The sequence below is a fragment of the Anastrepha obliqua genome, chromosome 1 (genome assembly GCF_027943255.1).
Source record: "Anastrepha obliqua isolate idAnaObli1 chromosome 1, idAnaObli1_1.0, whole genome shotgun sequence".
In the NCBI taxonomy this organism is placed as follows: Eukaryota; Metazoa; Arthropoda; class Insecta; order Diptera; family Tephritidae; genus Anastrepha; species Anastrepha obliqua.
The window spans coordinates 169,654,314-169,676,804 of NC_072892.1; the positions used below are offsets into that span (position 1 = coordinate 169,654,314).

The 22,491-nt window shown below is 41.4% G+C and overlaps 1 protein-coding gene across 1 annotated transcript in view; it reads right to left on the reverse strand.

Annotated features, from left to right (window-relative positions):
• LOC129240823 (17-beta-hydroxysteroid dehydrogenase 13) overlaps positions 1-9,783 on the reverse strand; it is a 33,050-nt gene extending 23,267 nt beyond the window's left edge. Inside the window, exon 1 of the mRNA XM_054876846.1 lies at positions 9,588-9,783. Within this exon, the coding sequence (XP_054732821.1) occupies positions 9,588-9,746 (159 nt within the window). The 5' untranslated portion in view covers positions 9,747-9,783. The remainder of the gene's footprint in view (positions 1-9,587) is intronic.
• Positions 9,784-22,491: the final 12,708 nt, after the last annotated feature.

Genomic DNA, 22,491 nt, shown 5'->3' on the forward strand with positions numbered 1-22,491 from the left:
TTTTACCACTATTATAAAAAAAAATACAAAATATGCCTCTTATACGCGTTTGAGGATTCAATTTTATTTTGTAATACAGGTAAAACGTGCTTCTATCCGCGATTAAAATCACTTGTTGAGTGCACAATATATCAAAGAAAATATAAACAGTTCCGTTATATTCCGCGAGCAATTGTTTGTATGCAAAAATCGTACAAAAGTGAAATTATGGGTAAAATACGCACGAACTTATGGACTGACCTGATAATAAAATGAAAAATTTGCAAAAAAGAGAAAACAAATTACGATAAATTTTTTTTTTTTTTGGGGGGTATCCGATGGTGATGTATGCACCAATGTAGCTTTTGTTTTCCTTGTTTACGCCACTCGGGAGCATAGGGCCTCGACAAGACTTGTCTTGGTTGGCGTTGGTTTCATTAATTCGTTTTCATTTCTGACAGGGTAGGTGATTATCCTGCCGCTACCAGTCCTAAGTAGCGGGAATGCCCACCTGCCATTGCTTAGGGAAAACGCCTTCTTACTGCTTGGAGCACCACCTGTGTTTAACATTTTTCTGCCAGAAGGATCACACAGATGGTTGAGGTCTTCGCTAAATTTCGTGTGTCTGCGCTGGCGCCACTGATGCAATGTGTAACTTTGTTTTTTGCGTTGTTTTAGCAGCCACAATGCTTGTTTGTTGTTTTTTTAGAAACTTGGAAAGGTGCGAGGATCGTCTTTTACGTGGGATTCGAACCTACAACGTCTGGGATTGCAGGCTAGTCCACTTACGCTAGACTACCGAGACCGCATGCACCAATTATATTAGTTTGTTGAAAAACATAGACCACGCAATCTGTACGGGCTGTCTAATTAATATTACAAGAGCTATAGTTTAAGACTTTGATTTTTGCATTGGACCGCGTGATGAAAAATTCTTTTTCCATTTTAAAATTTTTTATGTGTACTTTATTCGCTGTTCCGTTTAAGTTGCAGTTTTTATTGTAAATGCCATTAAGCATAATGTAATGAATTCCGGCACCTTTGCACGTTGGCAACGGCGAATATCGCAGGCGATGGAACGATGAGCTGTATGAGCTTTAGGACGACATGGACATAGCGCAGCGAATAAAGATCCAGCGACTACGTTGGCTGGGTCATGTTGTCCGAATGGATACAAACGCTCCGGCTCTGAAAGAATTCTATGCGGTACCAGCTGGTGGTAGCAGAGGAAGAGGAAGGTCTCCTTTGCGTAGAAGAGATCAGGTTCCGAAGAACTTGGCTTCACTTGGTGTGTCCAATTGGCGCCGGTTAGCACGAGAAAGAAACGACTGGCGCGCTTTGTTAAACTCGGCCAAAATCGCGTAAGCGGTATCGCGCCAATTAAGAAGAAGAAGAAGAATGAATTCCGGCTTCAAAAATCCATGAAATTTTAAGTTTTCCCATGTCATATTTAAAATAACTTTGACCTACACTAAGGTCCAGTTTTTTATACTCAGTTGCCATAAATTCTGTGACAAATTTTATAACGCAAACGGTGAGAACAAATTCATTGAAAAAAGTATTTTTGTTATTATTATTTTTCCTTTTGTTCATATGCATATTGTCATATAGTTACATAGTTACATTTAAGGTTAGTCTAAGGTAATGTTAATAACAAAAGAAACAACAACTGTTAAATATTAAAAATAAAGAGAATAACTGTAATAAGTAAATAGAAAGTAAGAGCATAGTTATAAGTTATTAATGTAACTGGATTGAAATAAAGTTTAGTTCTTGAAGTGACATTGAAGAGGTTTGTCTAACTTGAATACATAACTATTATATATGCATACTCATAAATTACACTCAGTTTCGTAGCACATTTCGCTCGTTAACAATGGAGTGGTGAGCTAAGGAAAATTGCATTGCGGTGATTGCATTACAAAAATGTGGCAAAAAGGCAAATGAGATTTACGAACTGCTGAAAAAATTTAATATTTCCAGAATTTATAAATTATAAATCGTTTTTTCCAAACGTCTGGTTGCAGCGAACGAATGCAGCCATAAAAGCCGTTCGAGAAAGAATTCGCAGAAATCCCCTTAGTAAGCAGAAAAACATATCCAGGGAAATGATTTTATCGACCAGATTCATGTCAAGACTAATTAGAGATGATCTGCATATGAAAGCCATGCGTCACTCAACTGGTCATCTTTTGACAAAGCGCTTGAAGGAAATTAGACCCGACAGATGCAAGCAGCTTCTTCGGCGGCATGCGGTCAACGGCTATGAATATTTGTTTCACAGCTGAGCAAATTTTCACTGTTGAAGAAGTTTTTAATAAGCAAAACAACAATACCCATCTAAATCTTCTAAGGACGCAAAAAATTATGTTTCAAGAGTTCAGCGTGGCCACCATTCAGTCTCCTCAATGGTTTGGTGTTGAGCGTTTTGTAAAGGCGTTACATAACTTCATTTCTGCATAGAGGGGTTAAGTCCGGTGCAAAAGTGTACCAGGAGAATGTCGTAGAAGACGTGGTAAAGCAGTTGCGCAGTACTCTCTTCAATGGAGAGCGTTGGATCTTCCAGCAAGAATCCGCTCCAGCCCTTAAGGCAAAAACCACCCAGCAGTGGCTAAAAAACAATATTCCTGGGTTCATAGCCGCTGAAGATTGGCCATCTGGAAGTCCAGATCTGAATCCATTGGACTACAGTTTGCGGTCATAATTAGAGAATATGACCTGTCGAAGACCTCAAAAAGACTTGGAGAGTGTCAAATAGTCTTTGGTTCGAACAGCGACAGCAAGCGCCATGGAAACCGTGCCTGCTGCAATAGTTGAATGGCCTAATCGTTTGAAGGCTTGTGTAAAAGCAAATGGTGAGCATTTTGAATGAAAATTTAAATATTTTTTTTTGTAATATTTACATGAATAAATAAAAATAATTTCATTAAAAAAAGTATTATGATTTCATATCTATAACGGACTTAACTTGTAACAGAACTTATGGCATCATCATCATCACCTTCATTCGGCTCTACAGGTCTGTGTGAACTGTGGTCTGCAGCACAAAATATCTCCATTTGACCCGATACTTGGTTATTTACAACTTTGTCAAAGGCAATTTTAAAATCAACAAAAACGGCATACATCTTTCTCTTCTTGTTAAATTGCAGGTGCACTATTGACAGAGTTTGGCCTTTGGAGACAACTCCCTGTAGGGCATAGCAGCATCTTGAAGCAGATCTCCCCTTCCTTCTCTGATATTCGCACCGACCTCTCCATCCGCAAACTGTGCTTTGAGGGTTGTGCTAGGGCTATCTTTCCGAGCAGGCAAGATTGGAAAGAGGGGAGAGTTGTTGCGGATGTAGATGCCTCTGTTTTCACTGACGGATCCAAAATGGAGTCTGGAGTGGGAGCGGGGGTCTACTCCAAATCATCCAGCATTTCGGTCTCCTATAAACTGCCGGAGACAAGCAGCATCTTTCAAGCAGAGGTCTTCGCGATCCTGCAGGCATGCAAAATGCTTCGGGATCGCTGTTGGGAGGGAGACATAAATATATTTTCCGATAGCCAAGCTGCAATCAAGGCACTGTCGTCGCCGCATTGCAGCTCTCTTCTCGTAAACTCCTGTAAGGAGGAACTTAAACGCCTCGAACGGGCAGGAAACATCTCCCTCATCTGGGTTCCTGGGCACAGGAATATAGAGGGAAATGAAATTGCCGATGAGCTTGCCAGGAAGGGGGCGGCAGAACCGAATCCAGCTGCCCTCTTCTCAGACATCGGTATTCCTTTGGCCGTCGTTAAAGGGAAACTATACAACTTCTTTCTAAGAAAAGCGCAAGACAGATGGAGGTCTGTCTCATCGTTTGCCATTTCAAAAGCACTATGGCCTCAATACGATATAAACAGAACGCTTAAGGTGATGGGAACCCCCCGCCATTCAATTTCCAAACTCATTGCGGTGATCACTGGCCACTGGGTGATCGGCACTCACGCGGAGAAGCTTGGAATTTCGTACAACCCCCATTGCAGAAGCTGTGGGGATCCTACAGAGAAAGAGACTGTGGAACACTTTCTCTGCAGATGTCCGGCTTTGGCGGCTAGGCGCTTGAGATTCCTCAACGTACTCTTTGGGGATGACTTGATGAAATTCTCCAGCCTAGATCCATTTTCTCTCATCCGCTACATCAACAGCACTGGATGGCTGTAGACGGTCTTATCTCCTCCCTTAATCCTTTCACAGGTAGTGGTCCACTTTATGGTATCAAAACGGCACGTAAGTGCTACTTGTAGCGTACCTGGGGTACTGTTGCCATCTTACCTACCTACCTATTGACGCAAGACTATAGACATTGTCAATCATGAAATATTTTAGCCGACAACATTTTTTTTCAACCCACTGAACCAGCCGATAATTTAAAACACCCATTAGAAATTTTGCACTGCTCTGTAATCTGTGACTTCTCCTCTATAACCTTGTTTGAAAATCGGAAAAAGAGAATTTGTTTGAAAAGTGTCTCCCATTTTACCCGTTGCGTATAACTTTTTGTAAATTTCCACAAGTTGGTTCAAAAAACTCACTGGTTGAACTTTTGGAAAATATATATGAAATCCTGTTAAGCCTAGGCGCCGTATTTGCTTTCGTTTTGTTAAGCATTTTAACAATTTCGTTTACAGTAATGGGGCAGCCCAAAAAATCAGCAGCATAGAGAATGTTATTTCCTGTCTGGGTCGGATTTAAAACTGTTTTGAAATGCTCCATTAAGAAAGGCGGATTTATATTTGAACGAAAATCAATTTGTTGACCTCTTTTTTTTTTTTCCAGAGCCCATCAATCTCTGCTGCGCTTAATATCACTTAATATCAGCTGTATAATTTCGTTGACTACAAATGTATTTTTATGATTAAGGGACTTCTACGTGAAAAGATAAAGTATTTTTAGCCCACCTGTTCGTTCTAAAGCACAATAAGAATAAAAGTGGCTACCACTCATAGATGGTAGATGTTGAACCCCTTCTTTTAAATTATTTTCATAATGAAACGATGCTAGGAATGTAAATCTGAGTATATTTGTGGGGTCATGAGGCCAAGGTGGTCGCTTCTTAACACATCAGTGCCAAAGACAACCTCAAGCCTGATTCGAGCAAAGGCGGGGCAGATGCACAGAAAGTGGTCCGCCGTCTCATTATCTTCTCCACATACTGGGAAGAGTGCACTGTCTGAGATGCCCACCTTTTCCATGCGCTTTGCCCTACATCAGTCCAACCAACTGTCTGTATAGTCCCTTCTGCTTAATGACAGGATAATTTTCGACAGTCGATCAGTCATCAGTTTAGTCCATCTGCAGCCTCTCTCAGCCTGCCAAGCTCACTTGTAGGGTATGGTAACCCCTTTGCTAACCGTGGCTTTGATGGCTGCAGAAGGGAGTGGAAGAACGGATTCTGGGCCAAGGAAGTTGGCCTCAGATCCCATTCTGGCTAAAGCGTCAAAGATCTCGTTATTCGCGATGTGTTCCGGGACTCAGGTTAGCATTAGACTATTATGTCTATCGGCATAGTTCAGCCTGGATTTACAGGACTCGACTGCCCGTGAAGTGGTTATGGGGCTGTCTAAGGACATGAACGTAGCTTGGCTGTCACTATAGACACATGCAACTCTGCCTCTCCATCTGTTTTCCACAACAAAGTTCATTGCTTCTTGAACAGCTTCACATCAGCTTGAAACACATACCAAGAGTAAAGTGCAGTTTTGTCGCGCTGGATTCCATGTAGACCCCAGAGCCGGAGCCGTCCTTGGTCTTGAAATCATCCGTGATAATGGGAAAATAGTATTTGCCAGGCTCTTTTTCAGAGTTTGACCACAACAGAGCTTCTGGCAGCACTACGCTGTATCTCTTTTCAAGTACGACTCTGATGGCATGGAGTCAAGGGGCATGTAGAGAATCATTGGATCGAAGTCCATGCTTTCTCTGTTGTCCAATGCCGGACAGGATTCCTACCATTTCCCATTGTGTTTCAGGCTGTAGATGGCCTTCAAGGTCTCTCTTTGGATGAAAGCATTAAGTGGTGGTAGATCAACCACAGCTTCTAATGCCGCGCCTCAAGCAGTCGGAAAAGCTCCAGTGCAACAGACAGACACTGTAGTCTTGATAAGGTCCTCCTGACTCCCACGATAGAGAGTCTACTCATCCAGACCACTGATGCATAGGTGATAATAGGTCTTACCATAGCCGAGTAGATCCATAGGAATTTGCTAGAAGAAAGACCCCACGTTTTCCCAAAGACACCCCTGCACCGCCAGAAAGTTGTCAGTGCTTTGGATGTATTTATTTCAACGTTTGACTTCCGACGAAGTTTACTAACGGGGATTACTCCAAAATATTTGATTTCTTTGGTTAGCTGGATTTTGACTCCTTTTATCTTAGGCAGAACGATTCCATCAAGCTTCCTCGTTCTGGTAAAGAGAACAATACTAGTTTTGGTGGGGTTTGCCGATAGCCCATTAGCACAGCACCAAGTGTCAATCATATTCAGAGTGTTCTGCACTTTTCTATAGATTCAAACAGGCAATGTCGTCCTCATATGCTTGTGTATAGACTCCAGCATCGTTTAAGGTGGCAGAGCCGCACATACTGTCGAAAGTGTCATTATCAAAAGCCCCCACTATATCCAAACAGCTATCCATAGCGCAGTCCCTTTTGTCGATGGCCTGCTCTACCCTAGCAACAAGGTTTTGCAGTGCCGACTCGTAGGATATTCCGCTTTGATAGACATGCTGAAATGGAGAGAGTGGGTGAACTTTCAGCGACTGCTGTTGCATATGCAACTCCCCTAGCCGTTCGAGACTTTTCAGCATAAAATATGCTGGTGTGGACATCTCTCCCAACCTTAGGGATGAAGGAGACCCTCAGCATCCTCCAAGAGTGTGGTATATAGGTCAGTGTCAAGCATGTAGTGAAGATTTTCTTCAGGGCCACATCCCTTCTATAAGTACGATATTTTCGATTGCGAGTTTTGCTTAATGTTCAAATTGTAGTTGCATCTCAAGGAAACTCATGACTGAATGAACTTAGGCGGGGCAACGGTAGAAACTTTCTGTGGAGTTAGAAAGAAGTCGATAAAAAAATGTTGCTTGTAATTTTATTTGCTGGCATTTTATAGAGAAATTTTCGGTACTTAATTGCCACTCCTCGTATACATACTTGCGGTGCTGCATATGATGATAAGGGATTAAAAGTCCATGTAGCGATAATTTTTGCATATAGACAATTTTTCTTAAATGTAAGACGTAAGAACAAAAACAAGCAAGCTTATTTTTCAAATACTTAATTATTTTTTTATTGTGCCTCTGCAAGATTTTACCTTTAACTAAACAATCATTGCCTCAGAATTATCTTCTTTGTCTGTCCTCTATTTCCTGAATAAGATAGAAGGAGTTACCCTTTCCGAGGCCGCAAAACGGTTCTGGACCTATAAATGGGGAGGCCAAACCGTTCCTGGCTAAGTGTAACCAATTTCAGACCACTCGAGCAGCTGATGCACGAACATCAGCTGTCTGTAAGCTGAGTAATTGACAGTCCAGAGTTTGTTTATAAGCGCACGGAAGCAATTTGCCGAAAGTAAACGCGAAAAAAGAAAAGGAATGGATTTCAAACGTAATAGTGTGATTGAATTAAATTTGGCTGGAAAATCACAACCGGCGATTGTTCGTGAGCTCGAGCACCTTAAAGTAAATCAAGTTTTTGTTTATCGCTCCACTACTCCTTACAAATATACTGGTAGCATCGCGAAACATCATGGAGGTGGTCATCCAAAAGCTGCAACGTCACGTGAAACGGTTCAAAAAGTGAGGAAGCGACTTGAGCGAAATCCCCGATGAAGTGCCAATCAAATGGCGAAAGAACTGAAAATATCTGACCGTCACATCCGCCGCATACTGAAAAATGATCTCACAGTTACACCTTACAAGATCCAAAAAACGCATGATCTCACACCAAAGCAGCAACGAGTCAGACTTGAGAGAGCGAAGGAGTTGCTCCGCTTGGTCGAAAGCGGCCAATTTCCCAACGTTGTGTTTTCTGACGAGAATATTTTTCAAATTGAGCAATTCGTAAACTCCCACAACGATAGGGTTTATTTGACCGACCTTTCATACGACCGACCTTTCATGGTTTGGGCCGCTTTAACCGCAGATGGGCTCTCTCCAATCATTTTCATCGAGCCTGGCGTTACGGTAAACGCGAAATATTATCGTGAAAGTATTCTAGAGGTTGCTTTGAAGCCGTGGGCAGACAAATATTTCGGTGGCAGACCATGGACGTTTCAACAGGGCTCGGCACCGTCTCACAAAACTCGAGTGAACCAAGAATGACTAAAAACCAACGTTCCGAACGTTCATAATGTCCACACAATGGCTTTCAAATTCTTCAGACGCGAATCCGATGAATTATTCTCTTTGGGCCATTTTGGAGAGCAAAGTCCGAACTTAAACATTCACCAGTCTCGTGACGCTGAAAAAAGTCGTTGTCCGCGAGTGGGTCAAAGTACCTGCAAGTCACATTCGGGCAGCTTGCGATTCGTTTCTGGACCGTCTCAAGGCCATAGCCAAGAGGAAAGGTAGTCATATCGAGCATAAGTAAATTGATACTTAATTTTGTATTATTATCACAATTTGTTTACTTTGAATTGAATAAAAGTAATTTTCCAAACTAAATTTATGGCCTTTTTAATTGCTTACACTTCGAGTGCCGGATCCTGTAATTTATATGCCGATTTGTTCCCAATAATTCTATGTGCCCGGAACTCATAGCCTTAAATATTCAGCTTTTCAAAACATTCTAGCAAACATTTGTAATGGTACCTTTAAAGGTCAAATCATCAAAAATGTCACACGGCATCAGTGGGCAAATGGTTAAGCCGCAGCTGCCAGAAGAAGCAAAACTTGTCAGAACAAAGGTACCAAATTGATGGTAGCTTTTCAAATATTATAGAACTGCGTGCTGATAATTGCAGCCACGCCATCCACACTCCCTTTCCCAATTTGGTTGCGAAAGAATTGTTTCTTAAACTGCATTTTAGGTATTGACACTGGATAATGAAAATATTTGCTCACAAAATGAGTTCGAAGCGAGCTTTGCTTGCCACGTCTGACTGCATCTTAAAGACTTTGGAAGTCAAAATACACAAGTACAAGTAAAGATTTCACAATGGAACGGACATTTGTTGCCTTCACCGCTCCGATCGGTAATTTTTCTGGCCTCACCGCAGCTGGGAGTTTTCGCAGAAGCCTGCCCATTTATTGTATTTGATTTTAGGATAATCCCCTTGGATGTGAGTAGTTTCTCGTCGGCGCTTATCACACTTTATCAGGTATTTGGGTCTCTTAGCTCTCCGTCAGCCCTGCTCTCTTTTTAGAAATTAGTACCTGGCGATCCTGGAGATGTAGCTCCGCTAGAGCTGCCAGTTGAGATGTGGTTCGCGAACCCGCCTGCTTTGCTATTTTTCTATTATTTTGCTATTTTTAATTTATAAAATATTATTCACCGGCATTTTTCAGCGCCCAACTTGGCAGTTTATCCACTTTATTCTATTGGAAAGTTGTCATATTTAAAAAAATTTCATTTCACTTACAACGGCCACCTCGCCTTCAACAGACTTTTTCTCTTTTAGCAGCCAATTATTTACGACCATCAGCGCTAAGGATATTAGGAAAAATACTGGGTATACGAACACTGAAACTACGCCCGTCATGCACCAAGCAAAAATTTTATGCACAGTTCGTCCAATCATTTTGAATTCACCAACGGCGGCTCACGATCGACTGAAACAATTTTGAAACCTTTTCACAGCTCTCGTAGGCATACTATTTATAGGCAGCCATTACTTGGCCTTAGATAGTCAAACTTTGCAAGAAAAAAATATATAAAAAATGTTAAGTAGGAAGCGCGAGTGCAGCTGCAAATGTATCAGAAAAAGTTAATATATTCTTAAATAAATTCAGCTGAAATGCTTTGTTGCAAAAAAAGTTAATATCGATGTGCAAGCAAAGGCTTGTTGTTGTTGTTGTTGTTTTAACAGCATTGGTAGCCCTGTTAGTGTAGCGTAATCACCGGTCATCTTCGTCTAGCTCATCTAGGGCCTAAACATGCTGTTTCGACAGGTTGGGTACAGAGGGAGTGGGGTGTTAGATGAGTCGGTTTGAGGGGGCATGTGAAGAGGTGGTTAGTGTCGTGCGGGGTACCTTCACATGCCGGACATGTGTTTGGTATGTCGGGGTCGATTCTGGATATGTAGGAGTTTAACCTGCTACAGTATCCAGAACGTAGTTGTGCCAGTGTTACACGAGTCTCACGGGGAAGCTGGAGCTCTTCGTCTGCAATAGGTGGTGGTTGGACTCCGATTACGGCATTCACAGGACGGGAGTTCATGAAGGTGGATGTCATTTATAGACTGTCTAAATACTGTCCGGTCCAGTAGGTTGCGGTCAGTTTTGTCCTGGATTTCGTCAGCGTAGTCTAAGAGGTGTCTCCTGACGTGCCTGGGAGACGGCTCAGGCTCAAGCAGGTGTCTGCAGGGGTGAAACCTGCGGTAACATCCAAGCAGGAACTGCTTGCTGAGCAGTTTGTTGTGCTCTACTACTGGGAGCATTTGTGCCTCTTTGTGTAGATGTTGAATGGGAGACATCAGGAGGCACCCGGTCGCTGTCCGAATGGCGGTATTTTGACATGTCTGTAGTTTTGTCCACTGCGTATCACTAGTTCCAGGCGACCAGACAGGCGCGGCATAGTTTAGAACCGGCGCCTTAAATGTCGAAAGCAACAGTTCTTTGTCTTTGCCCCAAGTGCTGCCGGCCACCGATTTGAGGACCTTGTTGCGATTTTGGACTTTAGTGGCAATTGCGGTTGTGTGCGGAGAGCAAGCTGCCAAAGGTTACACCCAAAATTTTGGGGTTATTTACCGTCGGAATTGGTGTGTTGTCGACTTTTACCTTAAGGGACAGCTTGACCTCCTTTGTCCAGGTAGTAAAGAGGGTCGCCGTGGACTTAGTGAGGGAAAGTTGGAGATTCCTCGCAGTGAAAAAGCGAGAAAGGTCGGTGAGGTAGTTGTTCACTTTGGAACACAGGCCATCGATGTCATTGCCCGACGCCATTATCGTGCAATCGTCAGCGTATGAGATCAGGGAAACTCCCGCTGGTGGTTGGGGGAGCTTCGAGATGTATAAGTTGAACAGCAAGGGAGAAAGGACACCACCCTGCGGTACACCTTGCTTAATCTTTCTCTGCTTTGATGTTTGATCTCGAAAAATCACTGACGAGTGCCGACCGCTCAGGTAGTTTGCGGACCACCTCTTCAGCCTGACGGGAGTGTCGACTGATAAATATCATCTAGTAGCGTGGAATGGCTGACTGTGTCGAAAGCCTTCTGCAGGTCCAACGCTACTAGGACAGTCCCTAGCAAGCAAAGGCTATTCTACGGTGGTTGCTTTGGGGTCACAAATGAAATTATTCTGGGCAGTGCATAGTACGAAGTAGACAAACCCTACACATTCATGAATGAAATATTTAAATTCTCAATCATTTGTTGGTGACCTCAAAAGTTTATCCCAATAAAAGTTGAATACAAATAATAAATTATTCTATGAAATATCAGGACTTATAAGCAAAACTTGTTGACATCGAAAATGTTGTATATCATTAATTCTGCCCACCTATTCTTAATAACATAGGACACATACACATACATACATCAATATGTGAGCATTAAGTAAGTAAGCGTCGACTTAAATATACAGTTCTAAGAATATGAAATAATAATTAAATAAAAATCACTTTTTTACAAAGTGCACATTTCCACACAATAACATGGCTTTTCTCCGAAATTATGTAATTGTACGAACTTTGTCATATTTATTAACTATGTACAGGGTGCGACACTCGAAGTGTAACCAATTAAAAAGCCCATAAATTTAGTTTCATTATTCATTCAAATTAAGATTGAATTTACTTTTGCTCGATATGACCACCTCGCGCCTTGACTATGGCCTTGAGATGGTCCAGCAATGAATCGCAAGCTGCCCGAATGTGACTTGCAGGTATTTTGGCCCACTCCCGGAGAATGGTTTTTGTCAGCACCTCGAGACTAGTGAATCTTTTAGTTCGGAATTTACTCTCCAAAATGGCCGAAAGAGAATAATACATCGGATTCGCGTCTGGCCTGGCTTGAGAGCCATTGTGTGGACGTTACGAAGTTTGGAACTTTGTTTTTCGCCATTCTTGGTTCACAAGAACTTTGTGAGACGGTGCCGAGTCCTGTTGAAATGCCCATGGTCTGCCACCGAAATGTTCGTCTGTCCACGGCTTCAAAGCAACCTCCAGAATACTTTCGCGATAATATTTCACATTTACCTTGACGCCAGGCTCGATGAAAACGAGGGGAGAGCGCACATCTGTGGTTGCAGCGGCCCAAACTATTACCTGTGGCGGGTGCTGCCTCTTGGTGGCAAATCGATGACTCATATGAAAGGTCGGTGAAATAAACTCCATCGTTTTTGGAGTTTACGAATTCCTCAATTTAAAAAATTGTCTCGTCGGAAAACACAATGTTCGGAAATTGACTGTTTTCGGCCAAGCGAAGCAACTCCTTCGCTCTCTCAAGTCTGACTTGTTGCTGCTTTGGTGTGAGATCATGCGTCTTTTGGATCTTGTAAGGCTTGACTTTGAGATCATTGTTCAGTAGGAGATGGATGCTACGGTCAGATATTTTCAGTTCTTTCGCCATTTGATTGGCACTTCGTCGGGGATTTCGTTCAAGTCGCTTCTTCACTTTTTTAACCATTTCACGTGACGTTGCAGTCTTTGGATGACCACCTCCATGATGTTTTGCGATGCTGTAAGGAGTAGTGGCGCGATAAACAAAAACTTGATTTACTTTAAGGTGCTCGAGCTCACGAACAATCGCCAATATAATGCAATTACACCCGTCCATCAGCTGCGCGAGCGGTCTGTAGTTGGTTACACTTCGATTGCCGAACCCTGTACAATTAAGTGTAACAGAGAATTGGTTTTAAGTGGATGTTCTTTATACTGATTTTGTTAAGATTTTTCATAGCAGAAGGCATAACTTACTGCTGGCCAAGTTAGATAGACTCTAACTAGAGGTACACTCCTTTGCTCTTAATTGGCTTAAATCGTATCTGAAGCACAGAAAGCTGATTGCTTAAATTGCATGTTAGCCATTGGGGTCCATTTTGGGGATGCAAATACTTCGTCTTCTTGATCTTTACTTAGGATTATTATCCTGTTTCTAGCAAAAGCTTGTATAAATATTGATATGCAATACAAAAATCAGTGTTATTAATGATCGGATACTGATCCCGATGTCTAGCACTATTTCCATCTCTTTGGTGGTCTTCCTCGCGGGCGTGTAGTTTTTGGTTTCTTGGTCATCTCCAGTTTTGCTAAGCGGTCGTCGATCATTCTGAGGATATGTTGCTTCCAATCTCATCTTCTTTTGTGGTTCCGTTTGACTATACCGAGTAAGTTGTACATTTCTCATATGCTTTCGTTCTTCCTAAGATCTCGTGGAATATGACCGGTTATAGCTCTAAGAGTTTGCATTTCGATAGTTGAGATAGCAGCTTCTGTAGCTGTTATGTCTGCGCGTGCTTCAATGGCATCTGTCATTAGTGGTTGAGTGCTACTCGTCTTACGCCCTCTCGTAAACAACCACAGGCTCGCGCTGCTTATTGTGTCTACTTGATGCTTCTTCAAATTCAAAAAGTAGCCTTTGCAAACTAACTTCTGGGATAAGTGCGGCGCCGACTGCATACCAAATTATTTGAATTTTCGAGTGTGATAATTTATATCCTTTGGAAACTTTTTTAACGTCGCTTATTATTTTTTCTATTCTGAGGTTAAATAATATGGGGCTCAAACTGTCGCCTCATGTGCGATTTTAGAGAACTCTGATACACCTCATGGCAGTCATTTAGGCCCGTTTATTGATGCAAGTTTTATATTCACTAATTCATCATTGAACTATGTTTTGTATCGATGTTCTTGGTACACCTGTTAATGTAGGTTGGTTGCATGCCATTTGTGTCTTCAATAATACAAATTCCTTAAGAGCATGGCAACACTGTTAAACAGCTGTCAGAATACATTGGAAGTCGCAACTTGCAACGTTTTTTATGTGTACACTTCTTTACACGAGCAAACTTGAACGAAGCTCGTTCTTGGGCATTGCAATCGCATTAGATCCGCTAAATAAGGTGCTTCTTTTCAAGGATTCGACTGCCAAAGCTGAAGTATTCACTTACACTTATAACGGGTGATCAATTAAGAGGAGTTTTTTTCATTTGCGTTTTTTTTACAGATCGCGCGCGAGTTGTGGCAAACTGTCATCGTGGATTTGTTGAACAGCGTTTGGCATTTCATCATGGAAAGACTCACACCGCAAGAACGTCTGCAAATTGTTCAACTGTATTATGAAAATCAGCGTTCTGTGACAAATGTTTTTCGTGCGCTTAGACCGCATTATGGTCAACATAATCGGCCTGCCTTAAACACTATTCGACATACCATCAACAAATTTGAATCCGAATATTCATTGGTGGATAATTCTTGAAGAAGCATTGAGAATATAGCGGCAGTAGCAGAGAGTGTACGTGAAAACCGCGATTAATCGATTCGGCACCGTTCTCAGCAACTTGGACTGTCGTATGGAACAACTTGGTCAATTTTACGGAAGGATCTTCATTTAAAAGCATACAAAATACAGCTCGTACAAGAACTAAAGCCAAATGACCTTCCTGCACGTCACCGTTTTGCTGATTGGGCTCTTGAAAAGATTGAAGAAGATCCGCTGTTTTCGAGCAAAATTTTGTTCAGCGATGAGGCGCATTTCTGGCTCAATGGTTACGTCAATAAGCAAAATTGCCGTATTTGGGATGAAGAGCAACCAGAACAGGTTCAAGAGCTACCTTTACACCCAGAGAAAACAACGGTCTGGTGTGGTTTATGGGCTGGTGGAATCATCGGTCCATATTTTTTCAAAAATGATGATGGCCGCAACGTAACTGTGAATGGTGCTCGCTACCGTACCATGATATCGGACTTTTTGCTACCTGAAATTGAATCCGAGCTTTGTTAAGTTCGACCAAACTCGCTTAAGCGGCTATCGCACCAATCAAAAAGAAGCAGAATATATATTCGTGAGCGTGCAAGCTTTATTTGGGATACTGGCTTCACCGTATATTGTGATTTTTTACTGAGCCTTTCAAATAAAAAATAATTTCATAGGTCAAAGTGGAATGTTGGTACAATTTTCCTCTATAGTGTCGCAGAGTTTGAGCGTGACCTGTCAATTAGCTTGGTTTCGGCATTTAACTATATCAGGCAACCGAAGGTGTGCCCTGCGAGTTTCTATCTACTATGGATAAGAATAACGAACAAAGAATTTGTCTGAAATTTTGTTTTGAACGGGATTTCGAATGTCGAATCGTTGAAAATGTTGCAGTAAGCGTATGGCGATTGTGGTTTAACAAAAACACGGGTCTACTAGTGGTATAAAGCTTTTGGCTTTTGCAGAGGGCCGAGTAGTCGTGGAAGATTAACCCCGATCTGGTCGCCCCGATCAACGCCTTCAGCGGATGAAAACGTCGACAAGGTCAAGGAAATAAAATATTTAGGGGTAATGGTCGACAGAAGACTTAGTTATAAAAACCATCTGGAATACGCAAGCTCCAAAGCTGCAAAATCCTGCAATGCTTGATGCCCAATGTGGGTGGAACGAGACAACAATTGTTAGCATGCATCGACAACTCGATCCTGTTTTACGCTGTGGAAGTGTGGGGTGACGAGAATCATTAGAGGCTGTAGGACCATTTCTGACGAAGCAGCAGGGGTAATAGCAGGCAGAATCCCGCTCCATATAAAGGTAAAATGCATCAAACAAAAATACCAGCATGCGAAAAGCGCGTGAGTATCTGGTAACAAAGCCTCACTGAGGGACGCCCTACAAAGGATCGATCATACCGCTCTGCTAAACTGGCAGACCAAATGGAACGATAGTGGGAAAAATATGAAACTCCTGCGCATGCCCTGTTAGAATTCTCTAGATTTGGTAGGGAACGAAGCATGTGGCGCTCAAATATCGACGAGAGCATGACAGCTGCTGGCCTAGTACAATATATGCTAGAATCTAAAGAAACGTGGAACTATGGTTGTAACGTACCCACAACATTTACGCGAAAGCTGAGACTCTGATAATAACGAACGCAGACAAATGAGTGAATAAACACATCCTACCTCCTCGAAGGAATATCTTAACTGGTAATACCGAGGGGGAAAAGCAGAACGGCGAGGCGATGGGGTGGTTTAGTCTGCAGGCATTACGAAACTCTGTTCAAAAGAGCCGGGGAATACCGCATGTAAATCGGGCATACGTATGAGTCGGCTCATACGTAGCTTTAGAAGATGGAGGTGGAATCTGGTCCGCATACCCAAAAAAAAAAAAACAACTAGGAAATGGTGCTGGAAACGCATGATTTAAGTTTGAGGGAGGTCGCACGTGCCCTTAGCGTATCTCACGAATCAATTCGCAACACTTTACACCATCAATTGGGCATGAGACGCTAAGACGCGTGGCTGCTCCACTCATTCCAGAAGAGTTGAATTTCTTTCAAAAAATTCATGAGAAGAAGGTGGCTGCAGACATGCTTGAGCAAGTGAATTCGGATCCAACGTTTATCCATAAGCGCATCATAACAGGTGACAAGACGTGGCTATATGAGTTTGACATGCAAATCAGTCAATAGTCAACAGGTGACTGAATGGCGCTATCCACATGAGCTGAAACCCAGAGAACTACGTCAAAGTTGGTCAAAAGTGAAAGTCATGCTACTCGCTTTCTTTGACTTTCATGGTGTTGTGCACTCGGAACTCGTTTCCATGGTTCTACGGTAAATAAAGAATATTATTTGAAAGTTATGCTACGTTTGAGAGAGAATGTGCGTAGGAAACGGCCCAATTTGTGGAAAGAAAACTCATGGATCTTGCGCCATGATGATGCACCGTCTCACAAGGCTCATATTGTGAACACTTTTTTGACCAAAAACTCGTCACATATCATCGTGACTTTTCCTTTTCCCAAAACTTAAATTGCCACTCCGCGGGCGCGTTTTAAGTCTATAGAGGCCATGAAGGAAAATTCGTTGAAGGAGCTGAAGAAGATCTCTTCAAACACGTTGAAAAGGTGCTTTGATGACTGGATTAAGCGTTGGCATATGTGTATTGCTTCGAATGGAGCCTGTTCTGAAGGCGGCAAATAAAATTTTGATAAATTTTGTGTTTTGTTGAAGAATTGCCGGTACTTTTTTGACAGAATGTAAGCCTGAATATCAAGTATACATTTGAATATATGACTTTAGTAATTTTTATTCAAATATATGTGCCACGGTTTTCTGGGGACTCTGTCAAGGCCTGCTTTGAATCCACAAAATAGGCGTTTACTTTTTTGTTTTCGTTGAATTTTGAGTGTTCAATGAGCGCCAAATTATAAATATTATCCACAGTTGAAAAGTTTTTTCTTACACCTGCTTGAAGCGCCGTTAATATGTTATACTATTCGACTCAATTTGCTTACCTTTATTTATTCTTCCATCAGTACTTTTTCATGAATGAAATTTCTCTAAACTAAATATGTGGAAAATGATTGCATTTAGAATTGTCTCATCTATTTTTCCTTTTTCAACAATCACATTATACACCTTTGTCAGCTCTTGTAGGAATGCCGGTGTGGCATTTTTTAGTAATTCATATGTTACTAGGTTCTGTCCGGGATCTTCGTTTATTTTGGTATTTCTCACAACTTCTTCAACTTTCATAATGGTCATCTCCTTGTCGAGATAATCATCTGTGTACCGCAGCTGCGTATTGAATGCCTTTCGTTAGTTGCGGCTGATTTAGCATAGCCTGGAAATATACCTTAAACTCTGCCGCTAAAATGTCTGCCCCCACTTGAGAGGAAGCTCCTCTTATTTCCGTCCGTTGTACTCCCTCCTTGCACCATCGCATACGTTTTTTTATATTATTTGATGTTCTAAACTCGTTCGTGGCCGCCGTAGTCGAATGGGTTAGTGCGTGATTACTATTCGGAATTCACAGACAGATCGTAGGTTCAAATCTCGGTAAAACACCAAAATTAATAAAAACATTTTTCTAATAGCGGTCGCCCTGGGCAGGTAATGGCAAACCTTCTAGTGTATTTCTGCCATGAAAAAGGTCCTCATAAAAAATATCTGCCATTCGGAGTCGGCTTGAAACTGTAGGTCCCTCCATTTGTGGAACAACATCAAGACGCACGCCACAAATAGGAGGAGGAGCTCGGCCAAACACCCAAAAAGGGTGTACGCGCCAATTACATATATACAGGGTGAACGATATGAAGTGTTACCAACTTCACACTGCTTGTATCTGTAAAACAGAACATGACATCAACGTCAAAATTGTTCTAATGACAATTCAATATATTGTTTATAAGCCGCCAAAAGCATTTGCGTCTCAGTTTTGTTGAGTTTTTTTTTCTGTGATGGAATTCAAACGTAATAGTGTGATTCCGTTATATTTGGCTGGAAAATCACAACCAGCCATTGTTCGTGAGCTCAGTCAACTCAAAGTGAATAAAATGATTGTGTATCGCACCATAAAACGTTACAATGATACTGGTAGCATTGCAAAACGCTATGGAGGTGGACCAAACAAACCGCAAACACGCCAGAAATGGTTCGGCAAGTGAAGGCTCGATTTGAGCGAAACCCACGTCGAAGTAGAGGAAAAATGGCCAAAGAACTGAAAATATCGCAAGACAGCATTCGACGCTTATTGAAAAATGAGCTCAAGGTCAAGGCTTACTAGTTCCAAAAAGCACACGATTGTTCACCCGAGCAAAAAAAAGTTCGGTGCGAAAGAGCAAAGGAGTTGTTGCGCTTGCACGAACGTGGCGAATTTCCTAACATTGTGTTTTCTGATGAAAAAAATTTCCCAATTGAGCAGTACATAAGCACTCAAAACCAACGAGTTTACTTGACCGAACGCTCATACGAGAATTTGAGCCTACGTATGGCCGCTCGAAGAAATTTCCCATCGCAAGTAATGGTTTGGGCCGCAGTGACCGCTGATGGACGCTCTCCAATCGTTTTTATCGAGCCTGGTGTCAAAGTGAATGCGACTTAATATCGGGAAAATGTTTTAGAAACTGCTTTAGAGCCGTGGACACGCAAACATTTCGGTCGTAGACCATGGACGTTCCAGCAGGACTCGGCACCGTCTCATAAAGCTCGTGTGAACCAAGAAAATTAAAAAATCATACCCCACACTTCATTTCGTCCATACAATGGCTTTCGAACTCGCCAGACGCAAATCCGATGGACTATTCCATCTGGTCCATTATGGAGAGCAAGGTGAAGACTAAAAAATATGCCAGTATGGATGCGCTGAAAAAAGCGATTATTCGAGAATGGGCCAAAATACCTCAAGATCACATTCAGCAGCATGCAACTCATTTTTTGACCGTTTGAAGGCTATTGTCAAGGCAAAAGGTGGTCATATCGAGCTAAAGTGAATATATTATATGTATGTATGTTAAAATTGTAATAATTTTTGAACAACTTTGTCTTTGAAATCAATAAAAACTAATTTCATGCAAAAAAGTTGTGGTGTTTTGAATAGTACCACTTAATAGGTTCATATTTTTAGCTGTGCCTGAGACGTCGTAGCTACGCTTAGAGATAATTTTAGCAAAATGTCAGGGCGCATTTCATGTCATACTGGTCCTAGTCCTACCAATACAAGCCCTTTGGTGTTTTTTTTTTTTTTTTTGTAGGTGGCAAAAAGCATTGAAAGCCGAAGAGTGTGAGACTTGTCTTTCGACTCACCCACTAAAACCCACCCTAGCTCCGTTTCCCTCCCGCGGGACCACCGTTAGGTAATACTTCACGGGAGGGGGAGCGGTCTATTGCCTCTACGTAAACATCTGCGCTGTTGTTCAGTGCGACGCTGCTTAGTAATTACTATTATTGCCTTATTACTGACAGCAGTCCAGTGTTCTCCTGAGTCAAGGATGATATCTACTAGGTTACTAACCATTATTGGCTTCCAAACCCTATCACCCAAATCTACTCTTTCCAGCTCAAAACGAGGGCAGATAAAGAAACCATGTTCTGCATCTTCAACTAGACTGTCGCAAAAGGTGCAGTACGGGTCATCTTGGTGCTTAAATCTATGCAGATAAGCCTTAAAGCATCCATACCCACTAGGTACTTGGGTCAGGTAGAAATCTATCTGTCCATTCTTTCGATTTATCCATCTTGTGATATTCGGAATCAATCGATATGTCCATCGTCCGTTCATGGAGTTCGTCCATTCCTCCTGCTTCGCTCCCGTTCAGTCCATCGGTTAGTCAGCTGTGCTGGATCCGCTCGATGGTTTTTTATTTCGGCGAATTCGAGTGCAGTCAGCTTAACTGGTAGCATACTCGCGAGGACTAATACAGCATCCTTCGATTCTGTGCGGAATGCACAGCACACCCTGAGGGCACATAACCGGTATACTCGTATCGATTTATTGCCTTTCGTGTATGTGCTGCAGCTTGTTGCTTCGACCCAGGCTGGTACCGCATACAGCAAGATAACCCTTAGGTGTGTTGTTGCTCATACGCACACGATTTTAAAAACTTTTTATTTGCATAAATTTTATTTCTCTTCCACTTTTACTCAAAATTTCTAGATTTAGCGATCCAGTGTTTTTTTAAGGAAGGCAATTTGCCAAGAGGGACCGAGAAAGCTGCTTACTGAGCAAAACCCTTTATTATTGAACCTTGAGATATAAAATGCATTATGGATATACATACATACATACATACATATAATATGTAATTACAAAAATGGATATATGAATTATTAACATACAAATCTTAATTCCCACCTTGCTATGAATATAATAATTCTCATACTTTTGTGTTTTAAGTATCCAGCTGATAGAGTATAGATTTCTCTGTAAATTAAGTGAAAACGATATCAAAGCCATTTGCATCAATATTTTCCCATAATAAGCCATCAAGCATTTCTAAGCAGAAATCGAAATTCGAATAAATCACTTAACAATTTTGGAAGTAGCTACTTATTGATAAAATCCTAAGTAGCTACACACATACACAAATACAAGTACGAGTAGGTACACATGTCTGCATGTACAGATACAAGAGTAGCAGTTGTGGTTGTTGTAATAGCATAAAATACTGCATTAAAAAAGTGTGCGAAGAGCAGCTGGAATGAGAGTGCTTGGCCGGGTATTAAGTCGGATCCTAACGGTAGCACAAAACACTCTGGTGGGGAACAAAGCAGGAGAGGAGAGAGCACAAGAGTGCTAATAGTTGCGTAATGGCTATTACTGGGAGGGTTGTGGATTCCATGCGAACTGTGTGGACGTAAAGAAAATACAAAAATAATAACAAGGGGATGGAAGAATCATTTTATAAAAGTTTCACGTTCAACTATATAAGAACTCTTAATTACTTTATGAGAAATTTTTATAAATATTTATGCAATAGCTTATTAACAATTTGTTTGATTAAGTTCTTATTAATTAAACAAGTTACAAAGTTCTTAATCTACATCAAAATGAATAAAACATTAATTTCTCATTTGCCTTCACCTCACTGTTTTCATTACACGTGTTGCAATTACTACAACTTATATACACACATACATACATACATACATACATACATACATACATTCATAATAAATAAAAATATTGTATGCCATTTTTTGTGTGTTGCTGTGCCGCTGCTTGCATAATAAAAATAGATTGACAAAAAGTGGCAATCAGTGACTGACACAAATAAAAAGAGAAGCATAAAAAAGCGGCAGAGGAAAGCAAGCAAGAAAAGCATTTAATTTTAGAATATAAGTACATATCTATGTCTATGTACATACTTATAAACACATTCGAATAACACACAAATAACAACAAACAATAATTGCTCAATAATATTGACCCCATGCTAAGGTGCAACTGCGTGTGTACGCGAGTATTCATGTGTTGAAGCGAATGCCTTCCATTGAGTTCCTCTTAAAGAAGCTGCCGATAGCTTCAGCTGCAGACTTGCACAGCAGTGATGTGAGGTAATAGAGGGTGATAAATTTAGGGGTATCGGTTTTTAAATTGAAATAAAGTCACGAAAACTCAAATTGATTGGTCGGATTTCACTTTTTTTGGTGTAAAACCATTCATGACATTTATGTAGGGTAGGGTAGGGTCACAAAATCGAAATTTTTTTTCTTCACTCATCTTATAGTAAATCATTTGAAGAATGTTGTGTCAAAATTTTAAGTGGATCGGAGCAGAACTCTCAAAGTTATAGCCTTTGTAGGCACTCTACCTCGAATGCGGAGCATCGATAATTTCTCAGAGTCATTTTTTCAAACGCGTTTTTCCCGAAACGACTTCTTAAAAGTCGGTGCCAATCACAACTC